The sequence below is a fragment of the Podarcis tiliguerta genome, assembly GCF_965153285.1.
Source record: "Podarcis tiliguerta genome assembly, chromosome: 3".
Lineage (NCBI taxonomy): Eukaryota > Metazoa > Chordata > Lepidosauria > Squamata > Lacertidae > Podarcis > Podarcis tiliguerta.
This window is the reverse complement of record NC_139536.1, coordinates 109,765,719-109,792,305: the sequence shown is the minus strand read 5'-3', so window position 1 is coordinate 109,792,305 and position 26,587 is coordinate 109,765,719. Positions and strand designations below refer to the sequence as shown.

At 45.0% G+C, this 26,587-nt stretch overlaps 1 protein-coding gene and 1 long non-coding RNA gene across 5 annotated transcripts in view; one reads left to right on the top strand and one right to left on the bottom strand.

The window, feature by feature from the left end:
- LOC310675278 overlaps window positions 1-26,587 on the bottom strand; it is a 147,811-nt gene that overhangs the window by 15,754 nt on the left and 105,470 nt on the right. The gene's annotated exons all lie outside the window — the stretch shown is intronic.
- The window catches only part of LOC310675167 (phosphatidylinositol 3,4,5-trisphosphate 3-phosphatase TPTE2-like), a 28,331-nt gene continuing 2,661 nt past the window's right edge, over window positions 918-26,587 (top strand). The window contains exons 1-18 of one of the 3 annotated variants that reach the window (XM_083435363.1): window positions 918-1,218; window positions 3,458-3,551; window positions 5,013-5,090; window positions 6,641-6,688; window positions 7,309-7,470; window positions 9,077-9,196; window positions 10,745-10,844; window positions 11,704-11,767; window positions 13,307-13,371; window positions 14,378-14,438; window positions 16,918-16,999; window positions 17,998-18,086; window positions 19,216-19,277; window positions 21,440-21,520; window positions 22,561-22,666; window positions 23,395-23,492; window positions 24,968-25,066; window positions 26,395-26,465. In XM_083435363.1, coding sequence (XP_083291489.1) covers window positions 3,502-3,551; window positions 5,013-5,090; window positions 6,641-6,688; window positions 7,309-7,470; window positions 9,077-9,196; window positions 10,745-10,844; window positions 11,704-11,767; window positions 13,307-13,371; window positions 14,378-14,438; window positions 16,918-16,999; window positions 17,998-18,086; window positions 19,216-19,277; window positions 21,440-21,520; window positions 22,561-22,666; window positions 23,395-23,492; window positions 24,968-25,066; window positions 26,395-26,465 — 1,436 coding nt within the window. In that variant the 5' untranslated portion in view covers window positions 918-1,218; window positions 3,458-3,501. Of the gene's footprint in view, window positions 1,219-1,540; window positions 1,640-3,457; window positions 3,552-5,012; window positions 5,091-6,640; window positions 6,689-7,308; window positions 7,471-9,076; window positions 9,197-10,744; window positions 10,845-11,703; window positions 11,768-13,306; window positions 13,372-14,377; window positions 14,439-16,917; window positions 17,000-17,997; window positions 18,087-19,215; window positions 19,278-21,439; window positions 21,521-22,560; window positions 22,667-23,394; window positions 23,493-24,967; window positions 25,067-26,394; window positions 26,466-26,587 lie in introns of those variants that run through there. The other 2 variants (XM_083435365.1, XM_083435364.1) reach the window with 2 other exon arrangements.

Sequence of the window (26,587 nt, the reverse complement as noted above, 5' to 3'; positions counted from 1 at the left end):
TTCACCCCTGGTTCCACCAATTCTGGTTTTGCCACGCCTGCTGGGTTTTAAAAGGGGCGACGCTGAGCCTAAAGAGGAGGAAGCTGTCAGGTAGTAAATACATAAGTAAAAAGCCAAGCAGGTGGAGGTTAGCTGAGACAAGACGGCTTGAGCATACAGTATTACAATGAACCTGGCCCAACTGCACTGGCTGCCAATCAAGTTTCCAGGCCCAATTCAAAGTGCTGGTTTTGACCTATAAAGCCTTAAACAGCTCAGGATCGCAATGCCTCAAACGTCAGGGTTGTATATACAGTGGTACCTCGGGTTAAGAACTTAATTCGTTCCGAAGGTCCGTTCTTAACCTGAGACACCGCTTTAGCTAATGGGGCCTCCCGCTGTTACGCAATTTCTGTTCTCATCCTGAAGCAAAGTTCTTAACCCGAGGTACTATTTCTGGGTTAGCGGAGTCTGTAACCTGAAGCATCTGCAACCTGAAGCGTCTGTAACCCGAGGTACCACTGTATGTGCAAGCAAACCATCTATCATAAAGACACTTCAGTCTTAACTCTGCCTCTTTTCCAAAAGGAAACAGACGCTGGATAAGCGCACCTGGAAATCTGGCATCGCTTGGAGACTGAAGTGGCGTGTGCAAAACCAATGGCAGCTGCAGACAACCAGGGTTTCCCCCCAAAAACCAGGGTTTCCCCCAAAAGTGGGTTGCCAGCTGTTTTTTGGACTCCAATTCCCATCATCCCTGCTAGCTAGGGATGATGGGAGTCGTAGTCAGCTGGAGACCCAAGTTTGAGAAAGTCTGACCTCCAGGGCCGCAGGCTTTGCTCCAGGCGACCAGGAGGCCCCTTCCAAAGCGCTGGCCCTTTTGCAATGCGGACGCGGCCTTATCGCGCGCCAAGGAGCAGCAGCAGCAGCAGCAGCCGCCCCGGGATAATGGTGGCCTCTCGGTGGCCCTGGCAACGGCGTTCCAGGGCCAGGGAGGCTGGAACCCGGCGCGGTTGACTGCGCCCCCCGCCGGCTGACCGGCCGCGCCGCCGCCCCGGCCCCATAAATCAGGCGCGAATCTGGATCAGGTGGAGTCTCCGCCAGGCCGGCATGAAGCTGCGCTTGGCGACGCCCGGCTCTCCCCGCCGCCGCCGGTCGCTCGGCGGGTTTCCTTTAGCCCTGAGGCGACGGGCAGGGAGCCTTTAGCGCGGCGCCGGAGAGACTCGCGGGAGGCGAGAGGTGAGGCGACGCGCAAAAGTGGCCTCTCCAAACGCGCGGCGCTTTTTGCGCCTTGGTTTTGCGCCCGTGCGGCTGGAGGAGATCCGAGGGATTCCTCCCCGGCAGCTGAAAGGGGGGCTTTTGTTCCCCCATGATTTATTTTCTCCCAGTTCTAGGTCACTCGACCCACAATAGGACTCCTTTAGTCTCCTATTGTGTCTCCTTTAGTTTCCTTGCCGCGCCGCGCTGACAACTTTTCAGGCGTGCGTAAAAACGGGGAAAGCTTTTTCTCTCGCTTCCCGCCTCCCCCCGGTCCCATTTCCTTCTCCCTCCCCCTCCGAGGCTGCTCTCTAACCACCTACCTGCTTGTCACGAGTTTCGACCCCCCCTCCCCGCCCTTGGAAGGGTTTCATTATTGGAGCTGAGCTTGTCGCCTGCGGAGGTAAATGACTTATTGCTCTGCTTCGACTCGGGGTGGGTGGGATGGGAAAGCAAACCAAACCTGCGTTAACTGCAGAGGCAGAATTGACCAGGTGGGGGGAGAAGCCCCTGTCGTGACTTTCAGGCGTTTGGAAGCACGGACAGCCCACCCAAAAAAAACTTTGTGAAAATGATCCCTTCGCGAGGGCAAGGAGTAATAGGGGTGGAGATGGGCCGAAAGTCCCAATGAAATGATTTCTTGAAGGGGGAGGATATACTAAGAAAGGACTGATTCTCACAGGGACATGGGTAGGAGAACGACGCCCCCAAAGGTTGCAGTTTTTTCCTCTGTCCTGGGTGTGTTTTAGGGGAGCCTTGACAAAAGCCAACGTTGGCATGGAAAGAGGAGTCTTAACTTGGGTCTGTGTTCATGTGCAAAATCTTAGTGCCCACAAAGGCTTTCACAGGTGTCCCAAAGCTTTCATTTAAACAAACGGGGCAGGGAGTAGGTATCTAGCCCTCCTGGAAAGTTATGCAGCGAAAAGTACAAATGCCGCCTAAGCACACATTTCTGTACTGGTTTGTTGGTTGGAGAACTGCAACACAAAATAGGGAGAAGTTTGAATTTCAGAGGGCTGCTGTGTTTCTTTCCCAACCCTGTTTCTGAGTAAACATGAGCAGGATTTAGCTGCAAGGGACTCTCTTATTCTTTCCAACATTTGTTGACAGAAGTGTTCTTGTACTCTTTGTGCCACAGGTTGGGAATTGAATGAAACATGAATACCTTTCTGTATGAACCCCACTCCTCCCAGAAATCTAGTGCTTCAACCCTTCTCCCTTACATACTTGTATCAGGGAGGAATCTAGGCTGGAACTCTGACATTCTAGTTTTCTATATGCAGAGAATCCTTTTTGTATGGGGGCTTATTAAATCCCCAGAGCATTCCCCCCACCCCCATTGCTTCAAGCGATGCAGTCAAGGCACAGACTGACCAGGTCAGGAGGCTTGGCTGACATTAAGCAAACCACTGCTTCCTGGGTCTCAGCCTCATTGTTTGCATTGTGGTGGTCATGAGCTTGACCTGCTTTGCAGGGGTGATGTGCAAGCTGGTGAGCAAATGTATACGAAGCTCTTTGATCCAATTCATAATGTGTTGTGTGAATCCTGTTTTTCTGCAGAATGAGGCTCTGTGGAGCAAAGTGTAGTGCAGTTCAGGCTGTGTGTACACTCCTGTTTACTCTGTGTCTTCTATTGTTCCACCGCTGGTTTGTGAAGCCTCATACACTGGACAATATTAGCTGCAATCCACACCTGTTCTGTAGCTTCTTGAGAAATACTGCATTTTGATGAATTCCACCCCCATCCCCACCCAGCTTTGATCTGATTTTAAAATATAAGTAAGACTTAAACCCCAGGCACTGTGGTCTAAACCACTGCGCTGCTTGGGCTTGCCGATCGGAAGGTCGGCGGTTCGAATCCCCGCAACGGGGTGAGCTCACGTTGCTTGGTCCCAGCTCCTGCCAACCTAGCAGTTTGAAAGCACGTCAAAGTGCAAGTAGATAAATAGGTACCACTCAAGCGGAAGGTAAACGGCATTTCCGTGCGTTGCTCTGGTTCGCCAGAAGCGGCTTAGTCATGCTGGCCACATGACCCGGAAACTGTCTGCAGACAAACGCTGTGTCCCTTGGCCAGTAAAGCAAGATGAGCGCTGCAACCCCAGAGTCGTTCGCGACTGGACTTAACCGTCAGGGGTCCATTTACCTTTACCTAAATGGGGTTACGGTTGCAGCCTGGTGTATATAAAGCCAACTTCTGGGGTATCCTATTTTGCCCCAACAGGGAAACCATCTGTTTTGTTTTGCTCCGAAAACCACAAGAGAAAAATGGAAACCGAAAGAGATGGACAACATGTGGTGGCCCATGACACTCAAGTGTGAGTTTTCCTGAATCTTTTTCTTAATGGGGACATGGACCATTAATAATGTAGGGATATTCTTCACAGCTGTGAGCAGGTCAGTGAAGTGGGGTAAGTGAAGGGCAAGCGACAACAATTAACTACAACGTCGTTTGCTGCTCTTGCTCAGGCTGCACAGAAATGACGTCTTGGTTCCTGAAATTTATTCTGATGGTGCAGATAAAACATAACTGAGAGAATTCTACATAATGTACTAGTGTGCGAAAAAGGGACGCGGGTGGCGCTGTGGGTTAAACCACAGAGCCTAGGACTTGCTGATCAGAAGGTCGGTGGTTCAAATCCCCGCGACGGAGTGAGCTCCCGTTGCTCGGTCCCAGCTCCTGCCAACATAGAAGTTCGAAAGCACGTCAAAGTGCAAGTAGATAAATAGGTACTGCTGCGGCGGGAAGGTAAACAGTGTTTCCGTGCACTGCTCTGGTTCGCCAGAAGCGGCTTAGTCATGCTGGCCACATGACCCGGAAGCTGTACGCCGGCTCCCTCGGCCTATAGAGCGAGATGAGCGCCGCAACCCCAGAGTCGTCCGTGACTGGACCTAATGGTCAGGGGTCCCTTTACCTTTACCTTTTTAGTGTGCGAAATCAGTCAAGGGATCCCCAGGCAGGCACCTTCAGATGGTGGTGATGTCAGGCACCACCCTGATGCCCAGACATCTTCACTTGGTTGCAAGTGGCCGATAGCCAGGTACAAAACGCGCCTGGTGAATTTAGAACACTGAGGTCAGTGTGTGGTTGCAGCAGTGTAGAAGTCACATGCTGCAGAAGGCTGGACGCCACAAAATGCCCTCTCTGCTCATGCCTCTTGTGATCCCTGATCCTGATCTGCTGCTTCCAGTGCTTGAAGTCTTGTGAGAAAAGAGATGGGTGTAAAGTGGTGGCAGTGGCGTAGCGTGGGGGTGCAGGGGGGGCCAGGCGCAACATCTGGGGGGGGCGCGCTCGCACTCGCACCTCTCTGCCCCTACCTGGCTCGCTCACTCTCACTGCAGTGCTGGCTGTGCGAATCCGATCCGAGCCGCCAGGTCGCCACCCACTGTGGAGGGGAGGGTGCCAGGTGTGTGGTGCGGTGCGGAGAGAGAGCGAGGGACTATCTGGGGGAGGGACAGTGCAGCGGGGGGGCACAAATTACTTGCCTTGCCCCGGGTTAGGGGCGCAAATTACTTGCCTTGCCCCGGGTGCTGACAACCCACGCTACGCCACTGAGTGGTGGTAGCCTTTCACTCAGTAAAAATGAGAACCTGACACAACGGCTTTCCATTAAGCTTTCACCGCAGGCTGGTACACGCTCACTGCTGAAATCCGTTAACTTTCAGGGAGGAGGTGAGCTTGTTGACTGCTTGTTAACCCCCATCACTTTAGCTCTTATTTCTTGTTGCAAGAAGGAATTCTGTTAATATATCTGCTTCCCCAATTAATTCCCTGGCAGAAGTCGGATCAGGGAGTTTGAAATGGATCTTGACGATGGTGTTGATAAAGAGGAAGCTGAATCAGACTCTTCTACAGAGTGAGTTGAACTTTGAGAAAATGTGCCAGACAAGTAGGAGTGATGGGTTACCTCTTCATCGCCTTCTCTCTGCTTTTTTAAATTGAGCTTGCTGAAATGACAGTATTCGTTTTGCCAGCTCCGACTGTCACAAAACTTAACAGTTGTTGGGTTGAAATAAACAACAGACGAGTGACAAGTGTCATACGGGAGGCATCATCCGAGCATGTCTCGGGGAGTCCCTTTTATTGAATATTACAGCATTGCCACCTATGTGCTTGTTGCTGATTGGTTAACACAAAGACAAAGCAAGGGTTGCATATAGGCTGCATATAGGCTTTAATCATCAATAGATTAAAGGTTTGGGAAAGGAACACAGAGTTAGACAGGTATGAAAACCTCCATTACTAAACTATCACTAATGATTGATATACAGTGGTGCCCCGCAAGACGTATGCCTCGCAAGACGGAAAACCCGCAAGACGAAAGGGTTTTCCGTTTTCAGAGGCGCTTCGCAAGACGAATTTCCCTATGGGCTTGCTTCGCAAGACGAAAATGTCAAAAAATTTTGAGGTTTTTTCCCGCTCCCCAACCCCTTTTTCTAAAGCGCTAAGCTGCTAATAGCCTTTTAGCAGCTAATCCGCTAATCCCTTAAGCCTTTAATAGCCGTTAATAGCCCTTAAACTGCCAATAGCGCTAATCCGCTAATGGGCTTGCTTCGCAAGACGAAAAAAACGCAAGACGAAAATACTCGCGGAATGGATTCTTTTCATCTTGCGAGGCACCACTGTACTCCTTTATTAAACTACTGATTGACATAGCAAAACTTAAAAGGGCATAACCATCGCATTCCATAGCTGTGGTCAACCACGCATTAAGGACAGGAACAGGTGAACTTAATATGAACTGAACATTCTAGGCAGAAAAAACTTCCCATCAAACAGTATCCTATATGGCAGAGGTTTCTACCTTTTTTTCCTGCCCAATGACCGCATGGCGTCCAGTTTGCACCCCTGTGGTTTGTGACGTTGGTCACAATCCATATCTGTCCTTGAGAAATATGCTGCATTCTGATGTGTTTTCCCCGAGCCAGCTTTGATCCAAATTGAGAAAAGGAACGACCTAGTTGCAGTTTAAGCCAGTAATGGGATCGCAGCCTAGAACCAGGAGTCCTGGAAAAGCAATGTTTTTAAAAATGAAAAGCTTTGAATGTAGTGGGTATACAGGTGTCCATATTGCCACAATCATATAGCTGAACTACAGAAATCACTGACTTTAACCGCTATAAAAATAGCTGCCACTACTTACGGACTTGAGAAGTACTTTTTTGTTGCATTGCAATTAAGCATTTGCTTGTGATTTATGTGCCTTGTTTTATATGCTGCTGCTTTATGTATATGATTTATGTTTTATTGGCATTGTTTTACAATGAAGGGCAGGATAGAAATATTTCAGGTGAAATACCTTTTTATTTGGTAGGCTTGATTTGTTCAGTTACTATTTCTTTGAAACTCTGATCATAATCCTAATAATAATAATAATAATAATTTCCCTTTCTCCCCCTGAACCAGCCTAATAAAGAAAAAAGTCTCCCAGTTTGTGATGTCTTTAGGATTCAGGTAAGTATTACCACAACATGAACATCAGTGAAGCATGGGAAGGCAGTTGTAGATTGGCAAACTGATACCTTACAGCTTTCTACTTACAGAACTGCGAACATGAAAATTGCTCTCATTTAAGGAAAGCAACTTTGATTCATTCGTTTTCCAAGCCAACCAACTTTCGGTGGCTTAAGCATAATTTCTAAGCACATCAAACGCTTGCAATGTGGAATGTTTCCAGCTGAGTAACATTTGCCCAAATCTGTATTGCACACAAGTCTGCTTCCTGGTTGTACGACACATAACGGGATATCAGTTTTCTGGAAACCTGAGATCAGCCAAGATACTTGCATTAGTAAGTTGCTTTGCTCTTCAATACTGCAAATTGGTTGGCACACCTTTCTGCCTGCTGAACACGTGGACTCCTCTACAGACCAAAGCTGAATTGGTGGACAAAGATTGCCCAGTTCTTTATTGTGTTAAATAGGTCTTCATAAAAGCACATTTGTCTATCCCTTTTCCAGGAGTAATATTTGCACTACAATGAAGGAAAATTATTTTTATTTCCATTTGCATGATTCTTGCCTTGAAGTGACCGTCTTTCTCCTTTTCTTCCCCATTCCCTTCGCTTGTTTTAGGATTTTTGGAATTGTGCTTATTTTTGTGGACATCTCACTTGTGATTCTGTCTCTAATGATTGCTCACAAATACCACTCTCTTGATGTCATGATTGGAAATATCTCTCTGGCCATAGCATTCTTCTTCCTCTTTGATGTCCTCCTGCGAGTGTCCATTGAAGGGTAAGAGCAGGAACCATTGTAAAGCTGTGCTGCTGTGAAACTCTTGTGCTTTTAGCTGCATAAGTTTTCATCAAATAAGGCATTGACCTTGCATTCAGAGGGCTAGCAGAGAGGTCTGAAAGTTCCCCATAAAACCCCTTTGCAGCAGTATTCTTACTGCATCTGAAATAGGGAGAAAGGCTTAAAAAATGTTCTTTAGGAAACGGTAAGAACAAGTGAAGCCTGTTGTGCTGACTGCAGCTGTTCAGAATCCCACCACCTTTTTTCAGGATATTATGTTCTATATACACACACACACGATTCAGTCCCCTCCCCGCATTTTATTCTTCCCCAGCAGTCAATATTCTGTAGCCACTGAGCATTCTCATTCCTAATTAATTGGTCATGGGTATTGGGGTGTCTTTTGTTTTTTCTTTTGAGAGAGTGGGGGTTTGCCCCCTTAGGTTTTTTTCCCTTTAATAATTTTTGCACTTCTGGAAATCTCCCTTCCCAAAGCTTACAGATTCCTTCTCTTGTTTCTTAGCCTCATTTTGTCTATGCCAGGGTGGACTTTGTTAATCTTTTGTAATACAGTGCCCTGTGCGAGGCCAATATTTTGTGCCCCCAAATTACGGGCCTGCTCAATTTTGCATCCCCTCAGCTCAGCGCACTGTGCAAAGGAACCACCCGCACCGGCCGAAATCCTGCGCTGTCAGAATGCAGTATCTGAGTTGGCTGTTAGCGTGCATAGTTGAGCTATTCTTTTTGTGCCCTACCCCCAATATGATGCGCACCCGTGTTATGGCTCGTTCAGTCTCATATGGCTCATATTGGCATTCTCTCGTAACTCTTGTGTACAGGCCCAGTTCTGGGAATGAGCAGACCTTACTTTATCCCAACCTTTCTGGGATAAGGGGCACGTTTGGAATTTGCCGTGCATGACACTCACAAAATGGCCGCATGGCACAACATAAAATGGCCGTCACATCTAGAAAAGCAGGAAAAGGCAAGGCCACTGAGTGTGTTCAGTGTAGCAGAAGCTGAACCGGTGCAAATGGGAACAGGAAGACCAAACAGTCTTCTGTGCATTGTGCCTTCAAAGGGAAAATTGCAGAGGTCTTATGCAGTTGCCATAGGAGGCTCTGGAGGGCACATTGGTGCCCATGGGTGCCCTGTTGCTAACCCCTGCAGGTGGCCTCCGCTGAACAGGGCTTTCCAGGACTAACCGTGGTTTATACGCTGCAGCATGATACTTGGACCAATGTTTCCTTGCAAAATTGACTTCTTAAGCCCCTACATATGCTAAATGTTGAATAATCCTAGGTGGTCTACAAGGTACAGTGGTACCTCAGGTTAAGTACTTAATTTGTTCTGGAGGTCCGTACTTAACCTGAAACTGTTCTTAACCTGAAGCACCACTTTAGCTAATAGGGCCTCCTGCTTCTGCCACGCCGCCGGATCACGATTTCTGTTCTCATCCCGAAGCAAAGAAGCACTATTTCTGGGTTAGCGGAGTCTGTAACCTGAAGTGTATGTAACCTGAGGTACCACTGTACTTGTCAAAGTGAGCAGTTGCTGCTAAATCATTTTTGCTAGTTGTCTTTTGCAAATCTCTCTTTCATTTCAGCTTCGAAAAGTACTTTGAATCCAAGCTAAATATTCTGGATGCTATCATTGTTGGGGTCACGCTGCTGATCGATTTTGTGTACGCCGTCTCTGACTTCAGCGGAATAAGCCTCATTCCAAGGCAAGGAGAGTGCAGAATCTTCTTCCTTCTCTCTCTCCAGAGCCAGTGTGGTGTAGTGGTGTAGTGGTTGGGAGCGGTAGTCTTGTAATCTGGTGAACCGGGTTCGCTTCCCCGCTCCTCCACATGCAGCTGCTGGGTGACCTTGGGCCAGTCACACTTCCTTGAAGTCTCTCAGCCCCACTCACCTCACAGAGTGTTTGTTGTGGGGGAGGAAGGGAAAGGAGATTGTTAGCCGCTTTGAGACTCCTTCGGGTAGTGATTAAGCGGGATATCAAATCCAAACTCTTCTTCTTCTTCTTCTTCTTCTTCTCTCCCTCTTCCCTCCTTCCTTTCAAAGATGTCTGTTTTTCTTCTTTGGTGGTGAAGACAAAATGCAAACAAGCATGTGGATAATTTGGCTTTTAAAAGTGCTGGATGTTGAGTGGGGCTGCTAATGTAATCAGATCTTTTGGTGAAGGGTGGTATATAAATTTAACAAATAAATACAAATTTAAAAACATTGCCCCCTAACAGGCACCTTGTGATCACATCCAACCTTTGGGCCTCTCCAGCTTCGTTTCTGTCTCTTATTTGTGTTCAAAACCTCATCATGCAATTTATTTGTTTCATTAAATTTATAATACCTCCCTTCACCAGGGGATCACAGGGCATTTTACAGTGTAAGAGTGGTTCTTTTTTGTTTAATGGTATATCATGATGTTTTAAACCATAAAAGCTTTAAAAAATAACCACGAAACAGTCCCTGTATTTCAGTTGCTTTTCTCTTTCCCTTGTCCATCATGTTGTCCTCATTTCGTTAGATTTAGTGTACTGTGCTTCTTAATTGGTTATCTAGCCACTGATATCTTGTCAATATTCTAGCTTTTTGAATGAATGGTCTCCTAACAGCACTCAGCACCCTTAAAGTGCTTTCAGTATATGGTGTGGATTATTTATTTGCACCTAAACATCAGGTAGGGACGTGGGTGGCGCTGTGGGTTAAACCACAGAGCCTAGGACTTGCTGATCAGAAGGTCGGCGGTTCGAATCCCTGCGACAGGGTGAGCTCCTGTTGTTCGGTCACAGCTCCTGCCAACCTAGCAGTTCGAAAGCACGTCAAAGTGCAAGTAGATATAATAGGTACTACTCCAGTGGGAAGGTAAACGACGTTTCCATGCGCTGCTCTGGTTCGCCAGAAGCGGCTTAGTCCTGCTGGCCACATGATCTGGAAGCTGTACACCGGCTCCCTTGGCTAATAAAGTGAGATGAGCACCGCAACCCCAGAGTCGGTCACGACTGGACCTAATGGTCAGGGGTCCCTTTACCTTTATAAACAACATAAGGTGCTCTTTATTTATGATAAGATCTGGTCACAGATGCTTAGCATACTGATAACTGTGCAGTTTGCAAGGACTGCACACTGACCTGGCATGGCTACGAACACCTCCATCTAGAAAGACTCTTGAAGCTGGAGCTATGCTGTGCATTGTAGACAGACATAAACATGTCTCCTCTTGCGAGCTTTTCATATTGTTATGCTGACCACTTTTTTCTCTCCCTTTTCACCAGAGCGGTTATTATTTTTCGTATCCTGAGGGTTATAATTCTGATACGAATATTTCGACTGGCATCGGAGAAGGAACGACTGGAAAAGCTCACAAGGAGGATAGTAAGCAACACAGGGTCTTGTCAACTATGGGAGCGAGACACAAGGTCTTTCCCTCTGGGGGGAGGCACATGCAGTTATCTTGGCTGCTTGCCTTTCTTCTCCTGTTTCTGTTTGACTTTTTTATATTACAGTCATACCTCGTGTTGTGTTTGCTTCAGGTTGAGCATTTTCAGGTTGCGCTCTGCAGCGACCCGGAAGTACTGGAAAGGGTTACTTCCGGGTTTCGCTGCTTGCGCATGAGCAGACGCTCAAACTGATGTCACGCGCATGTGCAGAAGTGACGAATCACGATACTCGCACGCGCAGACGCGGGTTGCGTTCTGCTCATGTTGCGAACAGGGCTCCAGAACGGATCCCGTTCGCAACCAGAGGTTTGTTTAGGGAAGCTTTTAATGTTTGATGTATCGCAGTATTTTAATATTCTTTTGGAAGCCGCCCAGAGTGGCTGGGGAAACCCAGACAGATGGGCGGGGTATAAATAATAAATTATTGTTACCACTATCCAAGAGTTTGTATTGCACTTTAGTAGACATCCCCAATATGTTTTACATAAACAAATCAATATCAACATTAAAATATCTAATTGTTGTATTTCTATTTTAAGTTGACTTGAAGGACTCTAATTAATAGGCAGCATAGAAATGCTTTAAAAATGTAGAACAATCAAGATCAGTCATACTTGCATGATTCGGAGTGCAGATATTCAGATTTCTCGCCTTATATTTAAGACTTTGGCTGCTGTTCTAATTTTTTAAGCCGCCATGGGCAGCCTTGGAAATAGTGACATCTGTCAGACTAAACTAGCCTATTTGTTTCCCAGCTTCCCTCTTTAATTTTCTTCTATGTGTGTTGCTGGCAGGTATCAGAAAACAAAAGGCGTTACACAAAAGATGGCTTTGATCTGGACCTCACGTATGTCACTGGTGTGTATAGTAACTTGGTGAAAGGGAAGAAGTTGATCATTATGAACTTTTCTCATGGGAGCTTGGAGAGATCTGGGCAGCCAAGAATTGTGGAAGAAAACTAAGTGTGTGTGCGTGTCTGCCACGGCCTCCTTTTCTCTTGTCCTCTCCTGGCCTTGCTTCTGGGGCAGCTACTAACTGGGGAGACATGGCAATGCGTGACTTTTGCTTGGTTATCGCTTCTCTGAAGGAAGTGAATAAGTGCCTAGGCAGATGGTCCTGGGCAGTTAAAGTCTAACCACATACAGCCAAGGCACTCAAGAGGCACGTAAACGCTGCTTTTGCCACTCTGCCAATGGAACAGGCTTTGACCTTGTGGTCATACTGCTCCTCTTTTGCATCTTGGAATTACTGTATTTTTCGCTCCGTAAGATGCACTTTTCCCCCTCCTAAAAAGTAAGGGGAAATGTGTGTGCGTCTTATGGAGCAAATGCAGACAGAAGGCTCTGCTCAACGCTCCCTTTAAAGAGCCACGCAGAGCATGTGCACGGCTCTTGGGCGCTTTTCCCCAGGGAAAAGCCTGCAAGCGCCGCACACACGCTCCATGCGGCTCGTGAAAGGGAGCGCTGAGCAGAACCTGGGATGCGTACAGGCTCTGCTCAGCACTCCCTTTAAAGAACATTTTTTTCCTGGCATTCCCCCTCTAAAAACTAGGTGCGTCTTATGGTCAGGTGCGTCTTGTGGAGCGAAAAATATGGTAGCTCTTGATTGCTGATCTAAATGACAAGACAGACTTGCGGCGCTAACACCTACAGTAGAGACTTTGCTTAAATGTGAAATGGTGCTGTGGACCAGTGGTCCTGGCAGAGGCTAGAGTGCTGGTCCAATAGGAGGAAAACAAAGCATTCACCACTGTCACATGGTAGTCTGCTTACCCTAATGTCTAGGTCTTGTGTGTGCAGGCTGTGGGTTCCATGTACAAGGAGCCAACACTGAAAAGGCATACCAGAACTTTTCTTTCTCCATCAGTGAAGAATCTCGAACCTGTTTAAATGTATATAATTCCATCTGTGTGCCTCTCTGTTGTCTAAGGGGCTTAAGGCAGCTGGGTAGGAATCCTATTTTTGTGTTATAAGAACCCTACGAGGGAAGCTGGTCTGAGATACAGTGATCTGCTCAGCAAAGCTAACCAGTTAGCCTTATAACTGAATGGGAACTTGAACCTGCTTCTCTCTGACCGAAAGCCCCAGCACAAGAGTTGGATAAAATTCTTACACGACTGTGTATACACGCAGCCTGTGTTCACAAATGGTCCATGGGTTTACGCTGTTTTAAAGTTGGATTTAAAGGGGGAAATTGAGATAGCATAGAAGAAGCTTCTTAGTTTGTCTTGTAAAAGTCTAGTGGTACATGAGGAGGAACGCCTGAGCTGCCAGAAGACTGATCTCTGTGAAAACAAATACTTTTGAACTGAAATACTGCAAGTTATGAACCAGCAAATGTGTTGCTGTCTCGTTAGACTTATTACAGCCTTTATGTGTGTGTGTTTCTATCTCTCAGCTCGTGTTATAGCAATGTCCTTTCCATCTTCTGGGAAGCAGTCTTGGTACAGGAATCCTATAAAGGTAGCATAAATTCTGAAAGTCTGTGCAAATAGTTCTCACTGTATAAATATGGCATGTTGCTTTTTTAATTGATACGGTTTTTTGTTTTTTATTCCACACTTGTAATTTAAGAGAAATTACGCCCTTTCTTCAACTTCCTGCAGTGAGGGGTTGATAACATGATAATTTACTTACATCTTGATTGCTGTAATTAGAAACTAGATAAACAACTAAAATATTTGCTTAATTGGTGGCGATTTGTTTTCCTTCCTTTCCTTGCCAGATCTAATGCCAGGCTGTTGGCATTGTGTGTCTTCCCTGACATTGTTCTCCATGATCAGAGGGTCAGAGTTAGGATTTGTTTTGGGCCTTCAAAAATGGGTGTGCTATGTCTTAGAATTATCAGCCAATAAGCTGCAGGCGTTAAACATTTTCTTCTCCACACTACCTTTTTAAGCAACTCAAAAGTCTGGTCGGATCCACACCATCCATTTTAACACACACATGGCTTCCCACAAATAATCCTGGGAACTGTAGTGAAGGGTGCTGGGAATTGTGGCTCTTTGAGGGGTAGATTGTTGCAGTTCCCAGCATTCTTTGGGGAAAGTGTTGAGTGCTTTGAACATGCTTTAAATGTATGGTGTAGAGGTGACAGTAGACTTAAATTTTGCCTAGATGTCTACCTAAGCCAGTCTTCTTTGGGCTACATCTCTGAATATTGACCATGTTGGCAGTGGCTTATGGATGTCCAACAAGATTAGGAATGCATCACATTGACTTCCTCTGCTTTCATTGGTTCTTAATGTGTATTTAATCTCCCTGCTGAGGCTAAGCCTAACACATTGCTGGAATCCAACCACATCTACAGCAATATGTTCGCACTGAAGACCTCTTTGCACATGGGGAGATCTCAATTTTGCTTGAATTGGCTTCTCTGAATTCTGAAATGGGTTTCACAAATGCATTGCCTCATCATTGGGTCCTAATGCTTCTGGCGTCCTTTGAATATCTCCTCCTGCTTTTATAGGAAGTTGCAAGGTTTTTGGATACGAAACATGAAGGCCACTACAAAGTCTACAACCTTTGCAGTAAGCATCTCCTATTTAAACCGTTTTTAATTTAGTTATGCATAGAATAAAGCTTGCAAAGGAGGCATCTTACTTCTGAGCATATACCATAACGGCCTTAAATTTCAATCTGTGTCCTCTTTTTCACATTTTGACCTCTTAAGTCACCCCCTCTCCATATCGCTTAAAGTTGGGTTATACCAAATGTTTCATTTGTTCAAATGACTTCTTCATGCCATGCATCATAGTGGCAACTAAAGGGCTTCCTGTGAGCCTGATTTGGCCACCAAGTCTAACAAACTCTTTTCTGAAATAAAGTGTGTGGCTTTCATAGTACTTGACGTTTCATAGTTCTAGTTACAGGTAGGTAGCCGTGTTGTTCTGCCGTAGTCGAAACAAAATAAAAGAAGGGAATTTTTAAATTTTGTTTTGACTTTTCAGTGCTTCAGTAGCAACCGTTTTAACAAGCTGTTACTATTTCTTTTTAGCGCCATGTTTTTATTGTTTGTGTTATGCATTTTGTACATCAGCCTGAACTTCTTTTGAAGATGGGTGGCTTCTAAATACCTTTCCATGAATAAAAGAAGAAGTAGTAAACACTTCTTAATTCCTGTTTTCCACAGTCAGGGCCAGGGCCAGCTCTGAGCAATGTGCTTTCTGGTGGGCTTCCTCAGGTTAACCTGACAGTGTCAGCAGCACTGCAAAGGTGTCTGAGAACAAGCATTATAATTTCATACAATGCCTCAGAAAACTCTGGGGCCTTGTGGGAAATGGTGGCTTGTAGACTTGACTGCCTAGCATTGAGGCAGCAGGTGGGCCTTGCTGAGGCACTAGGGTGCAAGGAGCCACTATAGGATGCAAGTGCTGACTCTGGGCCTGTCCCTAATAATAGTGAAGTCCAGGAAAAAGAAGAGGCTCTTGCAGTTCACTGTTGTTACTTTTAACCACTACCACTAAATCATTGCATCCCTACCTAGGACTAAGCCCAATTGAATTCAATAGAACTTGCTTATGTTTAGACAAGAATCCTGACAAGACAGAAGTACTGTTTTTGGGGGACAGGAGGCGGGCAGGTGTGGAGAATTCCCTGGTCCTGAATGGGGTAACTGTGCCCCTGAAGGACCAGGTGCGCAGCCTGGGAGTCATTTTGGACTCACAGCTGTCCACGGAGGCACAGGTCAATTCTGTGTCCAGGGCAGCTGTCTACCAGCTCCATCTGGTACGCAGGCTGAGACCCTATCTGCCCACAGACTGTCTTGCCAGAGTGGTGCATGCTCTGGTTATCTCCCGCTTGGACTACTGCAATGCGCTCTACGTGGGGCTACCTTTGAAGGTGACCCGGAAACTACAACTAATCCAGAATGCGGCAGCTAGACTGGTGACTGGGGGCGGCCGCCGAGACCATATAACACCGGTCTTAAAAGACCTACATTGGCTCCCAGTACGTTTCCGAGCACAATTCAAAGTGTTGGTGCTGACCTTTAAAGCCCCAAACAGCCTCGGTCCAGTATACCTGAAGGAGCGTCTCCACCCCCATCATCCAGCCCGGACACTGAGGTCCAGCGCTGAGGGCCTTCTGGCGGTTCCCTCATTGCGAGAAGTGAGGTTACAGGGAACCAGGCAGAGGGCCTTCTCAGTGGTGGCGCCTGCCCTGTCGAACGCCCTCCCTTCAGATGTCAAGGCAATAAACAACTACCTGACATTCAGAAGACATCTGAAGGCAGCCCTGTTCAGGGAAGTTTTTAATATTTAACGTTGTATTGTTTTTAACAGTTGATTGGGAGCCTCCCAGAGTGGCTGGGGAAACTCAGCCAGATGGGTGGGGTATAAATAATAAATTATTATTATATTGTTATTATTATTATAATAACCACATTTCACAGACTCGTCCCTCCCTCCCTGGGTGACTTCACCTGTAAGAGTGATCCCCAGAAGTTTTGGTTGTGTTTGCTTATGTAGATATTTAATGAAAAACATAAAGAAAATTTAACAAGAAACATCCCCATGAACCACTATGCTTAGCATTGTGAGACAGAACACACAACATTTCCAATTTGATACAGTGGAGCTGTGAACACCGTAATGCTATGGAAGCTGTAAATTTGAAATAACCACTTTGTATCTGCGAAATGGGGCTGTGCCTTCTCCCCCATCACTTGAGGGGAGGGAAACAATATATTTTTGACAGGTGTGGTTTTGTTTTTCTAACCCCACTCAAGGCATTCAGTTGAACAAAAAGCTGCTGTTTGGGGTTGATTTAAATGCTCAATATCCAGACATGTAGAAGCTGACGTGAGTTTTTAATCTGTTTTTAGCTTAGCTGATTTTAATTGTATTTTGATTATTATTTTTTAATACCTGGTTTTAGTTTGGTCTTCTATTGGTTGTTTTTTTTTTCTTTTTTTTTTTGGTAAATTGCTTAGTGATTCTATTTACAATCAAACACTGAATAATTTTTTTAAAATAAAAAAATTTTATATACCCTACCCCTCTCCTGCAGGTGAACAAGGCTATGACCCAAAGATATTCCATTACAGGGTGGAGAGAATATTTATTGATGACCATAATGTTCCCACTCTGGAGTAAGTATAATTTCAAGGTGCTTCTGTGTGCATATAAGGAGAGAAAAATTAAATAAAAAGACCCATCAGGGCAGCTGAAGAACGCAAATGGCTCTAGTCCATGAGAAACCAGTTCAGAGAAAATCAAAAAGCACGGTGCCAATGTTTTTTTTGTAAATGGCATTGAAACAAGACATTTCCAAGCCAGATGAGATTTAACTTGGTTGATGTTTTTCATTTATGTATGGATCACTTTCAAAAATCTCTAAGCAATGTCCAAAAATTAGTATAAAATTATCAATAATACACAGAAAACAAATTCAAGACAAATATGCATAACTAAATTATTGTCTGAGTTGGCTTGCTGGAATAATGTTTTTTAGTCAACTTCTTAAAAGTGTTTTAGTGAGGGCCTAGGAAGTTCCAAAGGGACACGGCCTAGGGCTTGCTGATCAGAAGGTCGGCGGTTCGAATCCCCACGACGGGGTGAGCTCCCGTTGCTCGGTCCCTGATCCTGCCAACCTAGCAGTTCGAAAGCATGCCAAAGTGCAAGTAAATAAATAGGTACCTCTCCAGTGGGAAGGTAAACGGCGTTTCCGTGTGCTGCTCTGGTTTGCCTGAAGTGGCTTAGTCATGCTGGCCACATGACCCGGAAGCTGTACGCCGGCTCCCTCGGCCAATAAAGCGAGATGAGTGCCGCAACCCCAGAGTCGGCCACGACTGGACCTAATGGTCAGGGATCCCTTTACCTTTACTAGGAAGTTCCAAAGTACTGGAGCTGCCACCACAAAAGATCAGTCTGCTTGTGAATGTTGTTTGGTACTTGTAATATTACAAGTTCCACAGACTAAAAGGGGTCGGGCACGTACACAAGCCAACCTTTCAGGTAAACTGATCCCAAGCTGCTAAGGGCTTATTACTGCTCTGATAAAATGATTTTGTGTTAGGTCCCCGGTCCCCCCCCCCCCGAACATCTCAGAAAAGAAAAATTAAGTGAGATTCCTCTTTCTGCCCTTAAGGGAGATGGTCCAATTCACGCATAGCGTGATGGAATGGATGCTACAAGATGAAAACAATGTCATAGCAATACATTGCAAAGGAGGCAAAGGTAAGTAAGTCCTTTTTAGTGGAAACATTGACATGGAGCTGAAGGAGGTTGAACTTTTTTTTTAAAGGTGTTTTGTTTTCTGTTTCTAGTTTACAAAAGCTTCTGGTGTTCCAGTATTAAATGATCACCGTTATTTTTCTGAAATAAGGTAGTTGAGGCAGAATGAGGTGAGAAACTGCCTTATTGCCAGGTCAGACTTGTTCAGTATATGACTGTGAAGTGAATTTCCAGGGTTTCAGGCAAGTTCGCAGCCCGGTTTGGAGATGACAGTGTTCTTCCACTGAGCTACAGTCCAAAGAATTACCTGGTCCATCACAGCTCTTGGTCCCTCTTCAAAATTTTGGATTGAGGAACTCAGAGCTGGTTATATTTTGCTACTTAAAAGCTGCTATTTTAAAGGAAGGTGACTTGGAAGACTTCAAAAGTTGGAACTCTTGAACAAAAACTGCAACTTAATTAAGTTAACCATGTACAGTGGTACCTCGGGTTACATACGCTTCAGGTTACAGACTCCGCTAACCCAGAAATAGTGCTTCAGGTTAAGAACTTTGCTTCAGGATGAGAACAGAAATCATGCTCTGGCAGCACGGCAGCAGCAGGAGGCCCCATTAGCTAAAGTGGTGCTTCAGGTTAAGATCAGTTTCAGGTTAAGTACGGACCTCTGGAACGAATTAAGTACTTAACCTGAGGTACCACTGTAACTTAAATCCATTGGTATAGGCCCTACCCTCTAGAGTAGAAGAAAACAAGCTTGTTCCATCTTCCACGCGACAGCCCTTTAGATATTTGAAGATGGCTACCATATCTCCTCTCAGTCTCCTCTTTGCCAGGCTAAACATCCCCAGCTCCCCCAACCATTCTTTGTAATTCACATGATAGAATTATAGAGTTGGAAGGGACTGCAGGGATCATCTAGTCCAGCCCTCTGCAACGCAGGAATCTTTTGCCCAATGTGGGGTTCAATCTTGGGGTCGTGAGTTCAAGAGTCTCACGCTCTACTGACTGAGCTATCTCTTGTGTAGCATAATCTGAATGTGCTAGTGGTTCCCTTCTTGAGTACAACTTGAATCCAACCCTGATGGCTTTCCTCTGAAGTCTTGATTCCCCGCCCCTTTTTTTTTAAATGCAGGTAGAACTGGCACCATGATTTGCATCTGGCTTATTGAGAACAGCCTGTTTGAAAGTGCAAAGGTACGTAAAGCGATGGCACACATTAAATCTTCCCTTTGAACTTGTGTGCTTTAATTCTCTCAAAGACCAAAGAGTGGCTTTTTTCTGTGTGCAGAGAATGCTGAAGAATCTCTTCCACCTGGGTTGCAATTCATTTAAGTGGCATGACAACCTGAAGTTTATATACATGGTTCAGCTCAGTTGCAGGAGGTGTGTGCCTTGTTTATACTACCATAACCCCTATTGCCAGAAATGCCCAATGCACAGAGTGAAGGCTCATCCCTCAGTGCAATTTGGCTGAACCACATAGTAAGCAGTATGCAGACACTGCTAGCACCATGTGGAATTTTTTCTGTCACTTCCAAGGGAAATGTTTGATCGAGTCCAGAGCTGGGGTGCCCTAGGCCCAGGTTCTGAATACAGCCTTCAGGCCTTTCTTGCTTGCCTGGATTTTTGAGAGTAGTGTACGTAGAAATTAGCCTGCTGTACAAAGGTAAAATTCGCATTGATTCCTCCACCTACTTTTGCCTCTGCCTTGCCTACCACTGTCATGCGACTTCCTGGAAGATTGCTCAGAAAGGAATGCAGCTCTCAGATGGGAAAATGATGAAATTTGACTGGTAAACATGCTACTTAACCCCAGGGTTGTTGCTGCAAAAATTCCAGCAGTGTCTTTTGGGAGAGGAGGAAAAGGAGGTGGTGAATTTGCCCTCCCCCCCCCCTTCCGAGTGTTGTGGGATCTATGGCTTGAATACTATGGCTGTGCATACATTACCGCTTACTCTGGTTCCAGTGAATTCCCACTCCTATTTTTTTTAAATCCATGTACACACTACAGGCATTCCATAGTTTCTTTTGAAGTACAGTGGTGCCTCGCAAGACGAAATTAATTCGTTCCGCGAGTCTCTTCGTCTAGCGGTTTTTTCGTCTTGCGAAGCAACCCTATTAGCGGATTAGCGCTATTAGCGGTTTAGCGGCTATTAGCGGCTATTAAAGGCTTAAGGGATTAGCGGATTAGCTGCTAAAAGGCTATTAGCGGTTTAGCGGCTTAGAAAAAGGGGGTGGGGAGTGAAAAAAAATCTCAAGACTCGCAAGACATTTTCGTCTTGCGAAGCAAGCCCATAGGGAAATTCGTCCTGCGAAGCGCATCGAAAAACGGAGAACCCTTTCGTCTAGCGGGTTTTCCGTCTTGCGAGGCATTCGTCTTGCGGGGCACCACTGTATCACATTTTGATGTGATTTCCCCCAAGCCAGCTTTGCTCCAGTTTGGGAGCTGTAGGCTTGCTCAATGCACAGCGAATCCCAGGTGTGTACAACTGAAACGAAGAGGATTTCGGCAGGAAGAGACAAGGCAGGGAAAACCAGCCTGGTAATACTGGTCGTTGAAGAGCATAGAAGATGGAGGGAGAGGAGCTTCATTAGGAACAAGCAATTGACACAAAAGAATCTCCCCCATGACTCTAACGTATCGAAGATCTTCCTGTAAACAATACCATCAGAGAAAGCAATGGTTCTGGAGATGAATGTTGTGTTATAAGCCACTAATGTGTACATAGCCAATCTGTACGCAGGAGCAAACTTCACGTTCCCCAGACATGGACTTTCCCAGCTCCTTTTAACTCTGCAGCCTCTTGTCTCCTGTTATGTACTGAGTTGAATAGGATCCAAACTGCAGCAGTCTGATTGGTCCTAGAACAATAGGATCCAAAATGCAGCAGTCTGATTGGTCCTAGAATAATGCAGCAGTATGATTGGTTGGCAGGAACCACCCAATCATGCTCCAGATAGAAGTGAATCCACAACCTGATTGGCTTACAGTAGAATTCCGGAATTAGCCAATCATGGGCAGCCCATTGTGTAAATAATGTATATAAAGCAGATACTTTGAGGGGACTTTCATTCATTCCTCCTCACCACTATGAGCTGAATAAAGAGCATGAAATCACTTTGCGACTCTGAGTATATTTCATCTCCCTTGAAAACCTGCTTTTGGAGGAACCGTGGGAATGGTGTAAGGGAGCAGATGAAAGAGGAAGTTGGCAAAATCCACCCCACTCTAACTTGAACAGAGGGAAAACTTGGCCTCCAAACCTGTGTCTCTAAAATAACACTTTATAGTTCCTTGGTTTAAAACAAAACACTACAAGATATGGTGACACCTGTTATCATCTTCCTTTTTTTAGGAAAGTTTACAGTACTTTGGTAAAAGAAGAACCGATGAAAGCACAAGCTCCAAGTTTCAGGGTGTTGAAACTCCATCACAGGTAAGAGTCTACAATGACGTCTCGGTTAAAGACACTGGAACCAGTATCGTAGCAAGGGATTAACACAACTTGCAGAATGTCACGATTTAGCTCTATAACTGACCATTTTTCCTGCACCACCCTTCTCATACCCCTGCGTTTCTGGATGGCACCTAGAGTGCCTTCAGTCCAGCGAACAACCTATAACACTTTGGTGTTATAACAGGGGTCAGCAAACTTGCTGCGCTTTGGGCCGGTGTCTCCAGCGGCAATCGCATGGCGGGCCAGAGGGCGGGGGAGCGCGTGCCCATATGCATGCGCACATGCTATTTCCGGCGCACTTCCGGGTTGGAGGAGCACTGGAAATAGCTTGTGTGCATGTGCACGGGCCTCCGACCCAGATGTGCACCGGAAATAACGCTTGCGCATGCGCAAATAACACACATGCGCACAAGCTATTTCTGGTGCTCCTCCGACCCAGAAGTGGGCAGTCGTGCAGCGCCGGTAAGCACGGGCGGCAGGGGTTGCTGTGAGCCAGATAAACGAGTCCCTCGGGCCTTATCCGGCCCACGGGCCTTAGTTTGGGGATCCCTGTTGTTATGTACTGAAGTTCTCACCCTGGGCCAGCAGGGGGATACTGTAGATAGTTCAGGTCCACATATGCAAATAAGGGGTCGAAAGTGACGTTCAGTGATTGGATAGTTACAGAAAGTTGTTACAATTACATTGTACTGGAGCTCTATATAAGCAGACTGGCTGAACCCTTCAGTTCAGTTCTGTTCTGGCCTGTGAATAAACAAGAGCTGTTTGAAGAATCGCTGTGTCGTCTGATATGTTCACCCACAACTTAACACCTGTGTTATAACATATGATGAGTCCAGGATTTGGGAGTGTTTGGGTAAGGCAAGGCTTGCAGTGATGGGGTTTGAAGGTCACCTTCTCTTGCAGCCAAAAGGTTGCTCTTACTTCAGGGTTGAGTTGGGAGATTTGCTTTTAGCTTTGAAAACGCTATAGCTTGTTTGTAACTTATTTCTCAAGGCGCGCTCAAATTTTCTTTGCAGAATAGGTACGTTGAGTATTACGCAACCTTGAAATGGAAGTACAACCTGCAGCTGCCAAAAGCGAGACCACTTGAAATAAAAAGCATAAAGCTTTACGCTATCCATGGTAAGCGCTGCTAAAATGCTGTAGGATTTCTAGTGGCAACTTGTTGTGATGCAAGTTTACTTTTTAAAGAGTTTGCAGTAGACAATTTGTTTTTATTTTTTTAAATAATATTTATTAGAAGTTTAATAGTTACAGGGGAAAAAAACAAAAGAGAGAAAGAAACAATAAAAGATTTAACAAACAATACATCAAAAAGAAAAAGAAAAAAAACAATACATCAAAACAACTAGAGAAACAAAAATATTTAAAAAACACATCCCATATTTCCATATCTTTACCTTTCATTTACTTGTTTCATCGACCTCCTCACACCTCCCTTTTTTGTATTCTAGTTCAATTAGCTATTTCAGCAAATCCTTTCCCTCTTTTTCAATTTTTTCTTCTATAATTTATCTTAACACAATCTAACTTTAAATTTTCCACTTCGGCCCATTAACAATCAGCTTTTGCTTAATTCTTTATAACATTTCTGCTAAAACCATATAACTTCATTCCAGCATTCTTCTAGCATTCATTAATTTTGCAATATTTCTGTAAATATACTCTGAATTTTTTCCAGTCTTCTTCCATCGACTCTTCTCCCTGCTCTCGGATTCTGCCAGTCATTTCCGCCAATTCCATGTAGTCCATGAGTTTGCAGTAGACAATTCAGCATCAGTCCTTGAAATTCAGCCTAATCATTGTCCTGCTATCACTATTTAACCTTTTTTTAAAAAAACTTTTTTTAGGAGTTGGGAAAGGCAATGGGAGTGATTTGAAGGTGAAGATAATAATGGAAAAGCAAGTGGTATTTCATTGTGTTTGTGCAACCCAAGAAAACTGCCAGGTAAGAGACTCCCGGGTTAGTTTTAAAAAGTCTGTCATGAGTGGCTGGCGTAATAAATTGTTACCTGTCTAGAGTTTTTGCAACTGGTGGTATATTTAAGATTCTTTCTGTGCGATGGATCTCTTAATCCCTATAATTAATTTGCTGGACGTGCTTTGGGGGTATGTTTTTGATGCAAGGAGAGCAAATGTTTTGAGCATTCTAAAAGTGAAGCATTCTAGAATTGTGGAAAATGCAGTGTTTCTCACAAATGGCCCTTGTTCTTATAATTGTGCGGAATCATAATCATAATTTATTATATCTACCCCGCCCATCAGGTTGGGTTTCCCCCGCCACTCTGGGTGGCTTTCAACAGAACGTTAAAAACAGAATAAAACTTCAGACTTTAAAAACTTCCCTAAACAGGGCTGCCTTCAGATGTCTTCTAAACGTCAGATAGTTGTTTATTTCCTTGACATCTGATGGGAGGGCTTTCCACAGGGCGGGCGCCACCACCAAGAAGGCCCTCTGCCTGGTTCCCTGTAACTTGACTTCTTGCAGGGAGTGAACCACCAGAAAGCCTTCAGAGCTGGACCTCAGTGTCCGGGCTGAATGATGGGGGTGGAGAAGCTCCTTCAGGTATACTGGGCTGAGGCCATTTAGGACTTTAAAGGTCAGCACCAACACTTTGAATTGTGCTTGGAAACGTACTGGGAGCCAATGTAGGTCTTTCAGGACCGGTGTTATATGGTCTCGGTGGCCACTCCCAGTCATCAGTCTAGCTGTGGCATTCTGAATAAATTGCATGGATGTCACAGGTGCTCTTGGGATGAGATTATTGGCAGGCAGCCCAGCTACTCTGTAATTCCTGCATCATTTAACACATTTTGCACATTTTCTAGAAGCTAAGCTTCTTCTGAACTGGAGTTAGGACTGGCAGCCTTTTAAACAAAACGGGGGGGGGGGGCAATGACCACATATCGGTTCCACCACCCCCAGTTAATATATATTACATAAATACAGCATATTTGTTAGATTGGGACATACAGGAATAACAAGATGAAATGCAGTAGGCAGGAATTTTTCCCCCTAAAATGCCTTACATTTTAAAAGAAAAGCATGGATGGAAGAAAAGGTGTCCATCTTCTAGCTAAACAGAATTTGGTAGTATATTGTGCTCTAAATTCTTCCCTCAACAGCAATGCCTGTGAACCTTACTTTCCAGCTGTGTTCTCCTAAGTAGTAATAGATTAACAGGAGGGAGTGTTGCTAGGCGATTTGAGGAGTAGCCAAGAATTTTATGTTTTAATGGGGCCAAAGGAAAGTTACCAGACCAAATTAGTTTTCAGAGGGCAAATTAAGTTGGGTCATTGGGGAGGGGGCTGCTGGGACCTTACTTGCCAAGCTGCCCCAGTAGGAGGCTATAGTTGATTCAGTAGATAAAAATTCATGCATTTTGTAACAAGAATATTTCATCGTGTCCCATCTACTTTCAGTTGTTCTTCGATGGCGAAAATGACTGGGTAGTAATTGCTTTTGAATGCTGCCCCGTAGTTAGCAAAGATGTGAAAGTCAGATTCGAATCTTCTTCATCTGTAAGTAAATGAACTGTGGATCTTTTGCATTTCAGTCACACAGCAGTTGTGTCCTCTGTAGCCATTGCTGACCCATCTCAAACACAAGGTTCGCTTCGTTAAACACACCTTCTGGCCTTTATTTATTTCAGATATTTAAATCCTGCTTTAACATTCAGAATTACAGTGGTGCCTCGCAAGACGAAAAGAATCCATTCCGCGAGTCTCTTCGTCAAGCGGTTTTTTCGTCTTGCGAAGCAAGCCCATTAGCGGATTAGCAGATTAGTGCTATTAGCGGTTTAGTGGCTATTAGCGGCTATTAAAGGCTTAAGGGATTAGCGGATTAGCTGCTAAAAGGCTATTAGCAGCTTAGTGCCTTAGAAAAAGGGGGTGGGGAGCGGGGAAAAACCCCCCAGGAATCGCAAGACATTTTCGTCTTGCGAAGTAAGCCCATAGAGAAATTTGTTTTACGAAGCACCTCCAAAACGGAAAACCCTTTCGTCTAGCGGGTTTTCCGTCTTGCGAGGCATTCGTCTTGCGGGGCACCACTGTATAAAAGTGGATAGGGAATTGTTGGTTTTTATAACCTGCCTTTTGACCCAGTGGAATCTAAATCCTGAAAACTATGATGACACTAAAGATGCAGGAAGACCTTGAGAAATGGAATGTGACTTGTGATATTTCAGAAAATAAAGGAGGTGTTATTGAAGGGAATATTTGATTTAGTCCCAGTTTATTGTGGAAACAAAACAACTAACACAGTGGTATCTTGGGTTAAGTACTTAATTCGTTCCGGAGGTCCGTTCTTAACCTGAAACTGTTCTTAACCTGAAGCACCACTTTAGCTAATGGGGCCTCCTGCTGCTGCCGTGCCACCAGAGCACGATTTCTGTTCTCATCCTGAAGCAAAGTTCTTAACCTGAAGCGCTATTTCTGGGTTAGCGGAGTCTGTAAGCTGAAGCGTATGTAACCTGAGGTACCACTGTATTGGAAACTAGCTTGACATAGAAAAGGCCCGGTCATAGGTATCAGAGGATGAGTTATTTGGCAGATGCAATGACAGGCACCAAATATAATAAATCACATTAAATGTTAAATTAAACAGCTGGTGTAATGGCTCAGAGTGAAGTCTTGTCTCCCTTGTTTGAATATTGTATGTAGCATGAACTCACAATGAAGACTTAGGTAACATGCTCTAGGCTGTACTCTGCGCTTAGAGAGAACTGCCTTCTGGGATGTGTTGTGATTGTGACGGGGTTAATGCACGTGACGCATTTTGAACATGGGAAAGCACTATACAAAGGTTAGTAGGCATTAAACATTCCATCTTTTTGCCTTTTAAAATACAGGCTATACCAAAAGGCTACGATGACTGCGCTTTCTTCTTTTGGTTCCACACAGCCTTTGTAGAGGACAACAGGTAAGCTGTAATGACCGACATCAGAGGCCTGTGACAAAAAGCTAAGATGCCCTCAAACTTTGGCTGGCTTGGGAACCAGGTGTGACAAACTTTTATCTGTGTGAAGAAATGGGCCCAATACA